Source organism: Thalia democratica, unplaced genomic scaffold, assembly GCF_965202585.1.
Source record: "Thalia democratica unplaced genomic scaffold, ktThaDemo2.hap1.1 HAP1_SCAFFOLD_1621, whole genome shotgun sequence".
Taxonomy (NCBI): Eukaryota; Metazoa; Chordata; class Thaliacea; order Salpida; family Salpidae; genus Thalia; species Thalia democratica.
Window position 1 is genome coordinate 1 of NW_028140451.1, and position 6851 is coordinate 6851.

At 24.8% G+C, this 6851-nt stretch overlaps 1 protein-coding gene across 1 annotated transcript; it reads right to left on the minus strand.

Moving 5' to 3' along the window:
• Positions 1 to 1058: 1058 nt before the first annotated feature.
• On the minus strand, positions 1059 to 6543 carry LOC145848715 (ATP-dependent (S)-NAD(P)H-hydrate dehydratase-like; the record flags this gene model as incomplete). Its single annotated transcript, XM_082953995.1, has 8 exons — positions 6408 to 6543; positions 5353 to 5556; positions 5099 to 5144; positions 4259 to 4347; positions 3349 to 3508; positions 3030 to 3134; positions 1581 to 1698; positions 1059 to 1158 (listed from the first exon to the last, which is right to left on the minus strand). Coding segments are annotated over exons 1-8 (893 nt in total), but the record flags the coding sequence as incomplete, so codon positions are not given.
• Between the last annotated feature and the right edge of the window lie 308 nt (positions 6544 to 6851).

Genomic DNA, 6851 nt, shown 5'->3' on the forward strand with positions numbered 1-6851 from the left:
AAATGTATATTTTGTTTATTTCGTGCAGTTTCTCAAAGCAAAAAAACATATGATTCTTCTTGACAATAACCACAACTGAAAAACTTTCTCCGAAATAATCAGGTCATAAATATACCTTCATTTAATAGGTTTATCAAAACAAAATCCTGCAAAAGGTTGTCATTTTGCTAGTAAAAAAATTAAAATAGCATTGTAAAGGCTCTTTCTTGATTCTGTTTTAAAATAAAAGTTTTAATTCAGGCTAAAATTTACTTCGTATTGAAGCAAACTAAACAAGTTTTTATCAACTTTAATTGAAGTTTTTATAAACAGATTTAATTTTTTGAGCTAATTAAATCTATTAACAATTTTCTTTAGAGACAGTTTTTTTTTGACTATAATAAAATATTCTTTTTTTAAAAATAAAAGTAATTTTATACAAATTATTTGTTTCATTAACTAAACTAAAAAGTTTATCATAAGAGTTTGGTAATTTACAGAAAGAAAAAAAAAATTCAGTTCAATAATTATGCTTATCTTAAAAAAATGAAAGATTAATTAATCAGTTATTATTAAGATAATAGAAATTTGGTTACAATTAAATTCTATCTTCATTCAATAAACTATTTTATAGAACAAAACATAAATTAGTGTAGTTCTCCTTTCTAATAAGCTTCTTTTATTTTAATTAAAAAGACAAAGCAAATCTTAGAAATCTTATAACTTATTTATTAAAAAACTAATAATATACCCTGTAGAAAAATTGCCGAATTATTGAAATAAATACTTACATAGAATGTGCCCAATACATTAAAGTGGCCAAAGATCTGGATAAAATATTAATCAAATATTATAATACCAACCTAGAATGTGCCCAATACATAAAAGTTGCCAATGATCTGGATAATATATTAATCAAATATTATAATACAAATCTAAAGTGTGCCCAATACATTAAAGTTGCCAATGATCTGGATAATATATTAATCAAATATTATAATACAAATCTAAAGTGTGCCTAATACATTAAAGTTGCTAATGATCCGGATAAAGTATTAATCAAATATTTTAATACCAACCTAGAATGTGCCCAATACATAAAAGTGGCCAATGATCCGGATAAAAGGTCACCTTGACCTCCGCATCTTCGAGGACTCAATGGTTGGTCCAATTCCAAATCTGGTAACATATTATAACTTTAATAATTCTTAGAAACATATGCAAACTAAAACTCATTTGTAACTCCAAGCTAGAATGGTTTTATACATTTATAAAAGTTGCACTATTTTTTGATTAAAAAATTGTTAAATTAATAGAAAGTATTGTACGGAGTCTTTAGTAAATATATTTAATAAATAACAACATTATCAGAACTACAAGTTTTTTTTAAGTAAAAATCTAGAAAAATCTTCAAATGAAAACCAATATTGACAAAAAAAATTAAACTTAATCATAAAGATATCAAGGTTTATAAAACTGACTTAATGTTTGTTAAGAAACAAAAACAACTTCTTTTCTTATATTTTACTTAAACTAATATATTCTTTAACTCGTATAAGCTACTATACATAATTACTTTAATTTAATAAAAACAAGTTAACCTGATTTATCATTGCCACCAGATATTACATCAATTTTAGATTTTTTTAGAACAACAGGACCATTCAGAGCACTTGTAATTTCCTTGCAACTATCACTGTTACCTTCAGTGTTTACATTCTGTAAAACAGTAAACTTAATTTGTAGATATAAAGTAACATAGTTGAAAAGAATTTAAAATACAGACTCAAGATAATTTTGGTGCATTTTTAAAGTTATGACGCGTTTTAAAAGTTTATTTTCTTGTTTACTAATAGTTTTATTTCTATTTTAAAATGATAAGCTTCTACAATACATCAGTCAGTATATATTTAGAACAATAATAAGGATGCAAAACTATAAGATATCAATTATTCTACATTGTTTAAATTACAAAGCAACTTCTTTACTTTTGATTCAAATATTATAAATGGATGTTGTATATTCCATAGTAATTTTTTATAATAAATTAGTATTTTAAGATATCTGATCCAGATTTTTTATATTTATTCCAGGTTTTCTGATTTTATTACATGAGTTTATAAGTACAAGACTAATTGTCTCTTCCAAATGTTAATATAAGACAAGAAGAAGGTTTTGGCAGTTTAAATTTGTTTCAAACATACTTTATATTAATTTATTTGTTTTTATTTCAATGCAACTTGTAACACAGTTATATTTAACTCTTTAAACCTAATACTATAATTAGATCGTTTTACATCCTTGGTATCGTTATACCATCAAGTCATTAATACTTTTTTGAACTTTAAGTTGGTTTCAAAGCAAATAGTTTTTTTTAATTACCACACTAGAGGCTTTTAAAAGTTCAATGGGTATTTTTCAACAATTTAGTATAATAAATTAGTAGCATTTATTCTGGTAAAATTAATTATATATAACATAAATTAAACTGTTATTTCAAATGCACTAAATCTATTTATATTACAGAATATAGTTTTTCATAGCATTCTCTATGTAAGTAAGTACTAGAGTTACATTATGCAAAATTATTTAATTAGTTGAAAATTCAGAAGAATTTTGTAAAATTTTGAATTAAAAAAAAAACTTGGTTTGTAAACAAAAAATAAAGACTGTTAAGAAGTGTTAGGTGTATAAACTTAAGGTAAAAAAATGTTATATAACTTCAGGTAAACAATACTACTTTTATAAAGTAATATTTTTATAGTTTTGAAAAATATTTAGATACATGATTTTGCCTTAACTTTCGAACTCAAGTTTTCCAGGATTACATGATGTTTGGCAATTTTGTATAACTTATTAGAAAAAGTAATTTTAAATTAAACTGCATCTTTCTGCTTTTAAAAATGACTTTAGGTAAATACAAAACCATTAAGAAGATATATAAAAAGTTCCCTTGATAAGTACTTTAAATCAATTTAGTATGTTAAACCAAGTAACATATTTTTGTTGGTACTAAAAACATACTCATAAATTCTATTATTATTATTAACCAGAGCAGTTGCAAGTCTTTGGTACTCAATTTGATTTGGAGTCAACACAGCTTTTTTGTATCCTTTTATAAGGGAAAGATCTTGATTCAACAGAAACAACCCATCCTGTTTATTTCCAAACATGTTATAGAATAAATACTCAAAAAACTAACAAAAAATACTTTGTTAATTAATATAAAAAAAAGTAATCAAGCATAACTTTAGTACTTGTACAAAACTTAATTAAACAATCAGTTCTATAAAAACTAATAATTCAAAACTTGATAATTTCAACAAAATATTATTTCAAGATTATTTATAATACAAACACCAAACTGACAGCATCAATAACCAAAGGTATGTCTTTGGAACGGGCGTGTGTTATTATCTTCTTGACTTTCTCAAACACTTGAGGATTTCGACCAAGTCCGGGACCGATGACAATTGAGTGCATTTTGTTCAACCAATCCATCAGTTCACCCTCTCTCTCATCAGAGTCTCTGATGTTATATATATTTTAGTGTTTTAACCAAATCATAATTAACTTTAAAAGTTCTGTACATAAAAAGTAGTAATTGTCACGAGGGTGTTTTATTTATTTAAAATAGGGACACAATAAACAGCTAATACTTTATTAAAATAGCCATTTTTTTTATAAAAAAAAATATATAAAACTTTTAAAATTTTTGAAAATCTATAAAAACACATACTAAATTTTATAATCAGGAAATTTTTAAAGGTTTAACATTGAAAACATCAAAGCTGCCATAATTAACAGCTTTTTGTTTTGCCCTTGTGTAAAATGCGTGTTATTGCCAAACAAAAAGTTTTTAGAGACATTATCATTTTATTATACATTATATATTTTGATACATTTAGTCTAGTTCTAGTATAACATAAAACCCACAAGATAGGAAGCCTATTAATTCAGGACTGTATGTGTAAATACTTAATTAAACTAACAAGAAAGGAAGTACAATTAATTCAGGGATGCATGTTTTAAGCATTCAATTAAACTAACAAGAAAGGAAGAACGATTAGTTCAGGGTTGTATGTTTAAAACATTTAATTAAACTTACAAAAAAGGAAGTAAGATTAGTTCAGGGCTGTATTTTAAAATATTTAATCAAACTAACAAGAAAGGAAGTACAATTAACTCAGGAATGTATTTTTTAATATTTATTCAAACTAAGAAGAAAGGAAGAATGATTAATTCAGGGATGTATGTTTAAATATTCAATTAAACTCACAAGAAAGGAAGAACGATTAGTTCAGGGCTGTATGTTTTGATGACAGTTGAAGCCTGTTTCGCACAAAATACATGAACTAAATCAGCTCCCTGTTAAAGTAAAACATAAAAGTAAATTTAATGTGTAATAAACTAACTATTATAAAATACTATTGCTACAACTATGTAATTAAAATGGGAACGGATCAAAACTGCACAAAGACATTTTGCACAAGTTACAATTTTGCACAAGAACAAGAAAAACAGAAAAAAATGAAATAAAAAAACCATAAAAAAAAAAAAAAATAATTAATAAAAAAACGAAAATAAAAAAAAGTTAATGACCGAGGGTAAGGGTTAGGTATAACAGTGACAGTAAAAACAAAAATTTAAAAAATTACTAATAAAAATTTTTATAAAAAAAACTGGAACAAATAATACAAATTAATTAAAAAGAAAAAAAAAGCTACTGACCGGGGGTAAGGAATAACAGTGATGGTAAAAAAAATTAATTAATAAAAAAGTTAACGACCGAGGGTAGGGGTTAGGGGTAACAGTGATAGTAAACAAAAAAAAAATCAACCGTGCAAAATTGTCTGCTCGTGCAAAAGTGTCTTCATGCAATAAAAATATCAATTAATTTGATTAATAAACTTAAAGTAGAAACAAACCTATTTGTAACTATAAACAACTTAATGTGTAATGAAAAATTTTGCAACTGTCAAAAACCGTGTTGCTTTTAATAACATACATAAAATGCATTCAATACTTTTGAAATAAACTTAAAACAAAAAAAGTACTTAAACATAGTTGTAATCTGAAATGAATTAATATATAAAAACAAAATATTGTAGTTACTCACAACTTTTAAAGCTGAAATCGCAGCAAAGTATGGAGCTCCAGTATATCTGAAAACCAATTTTAATCAGAGAACTAAAAAAAGCTTAAAAAAAAAACAACTTATATATATTATTTAATATACAAGAAAATAAAAGTATTGAAGTTTTAGTTGAACTGCTTATATATTACTTAAAAAAGTTAAGTTGAAGATGTCTAAAGATCACAAAAAGTAAAGTATACAAAATCTAGTTGGTAAAAATACACATGAAAACCAACTCTTCACTGCCCCCTACCACCCCAATTCTTCCATTTTGTCCCTTGTAAGAGTTGCTGGTCAGAGGAGGCACCATCTTTCTCATAACCTGCAGGATCCTGCTCGTTTCCATGGTGATGTGCTGGTTGCTAGGTTGTTGATCAGACACTTGGTGGTGTTTTGAGTTACTTGTTGGGGTTTGAAAGATAGAATATTTGATATTAGTGCTGAAAAATGTTACAGTTAAAAAAAACATATTTAATAGTTTAGGGTTTCCAAATTTTTTAGATAAATTTCTTCCAGGTTTTTTAAAGCACAGTTTTTGGGTCTATTTTTAATTTAAAGCTATGTTTAAAAACTGCGCTAAGTAGTATAACAACATTGAAAAGACACTGTTGGCTATTTTAAATGAGTTCTTTAATCTATAAATTTTTGATGATGACAAAAAATTATCATCTTATGGTAGATTTTTCATGTCAAATTAAAATTTTACTACTTGAATTGTAAAAATTATTAAAAATTCCGGACTTTTTAGTAATTTTTGTTCAAAATTCCAGGTTTTTTTCAAACTTTCTCAAACTCCAGGTTTTTCCAGGATTCCAGGTTTTTTGGCAACCCTGTTTATTATAATTTGCACATTAACCATTTTGATTTCATTTCTTAGTTTAGTTACATATTTATTGCTTAAAAAGGTAATGGTTTAAATACTACAAGAATCAGACAATACAAATGGGTAAATACAAATTGTGATTTTTGGTATGACAACTTAAAATTAATTCATAAAATGTCTTGAAAAAAAAGTAAAAAAGCAACTTAAAATTTTTTTTAATTAATTATAAAACACACTTAAATCGACCAATATTTACTTACATTGCAGACTTGAAGCAGCCTACTAGTCTTATCACTTGATTTTAGTCTTTACAGTTCTCAAAAATTTATTTACTATTATTTTACTGACTAAAAAACATTTCGTTGGATAAAATATTGAAAATAGTCATTAAAGTATTTCGCACTGGTAGACAAATAATTAATTAGTAGAATATATTAAATTGAATTAAAATACTAATTTATAACTCACAAAAAAACAGCAAATCCACAAGCAGTAATAATTGTAAGAAGATAAAACAAAAATTTTTGATCAGATAACATCTATTTTGCAAGATTTCATCAAACAGTTACCATTTTGTGTTTAGTTACAAAATATTATAATTTAATCTAAAAAATATTAAACGTTTAAGTTTTGTCAATGTAATTAAAAATATTTTTTTTAAATTTATTATAAAATGTTAGAACAGCTTTAACTTTTTCTTTACTTTTGTTTGTTTTTAGGAAAACAAAAACTATCAGTTTAAACTATAATTGTGAAGGGTAGTTGTTTTGTAGCTAAGAAGTAAAACTTTATTTTACAAGTTTTTATTTATAAACATTTTTGCAGTTTTTTTTTACTATTCTCAGATAATAGACTGTTTGTTATATTGTGCTAAACAAGTTACAACAATTTATTCTTAAAATTTTTTTTAAT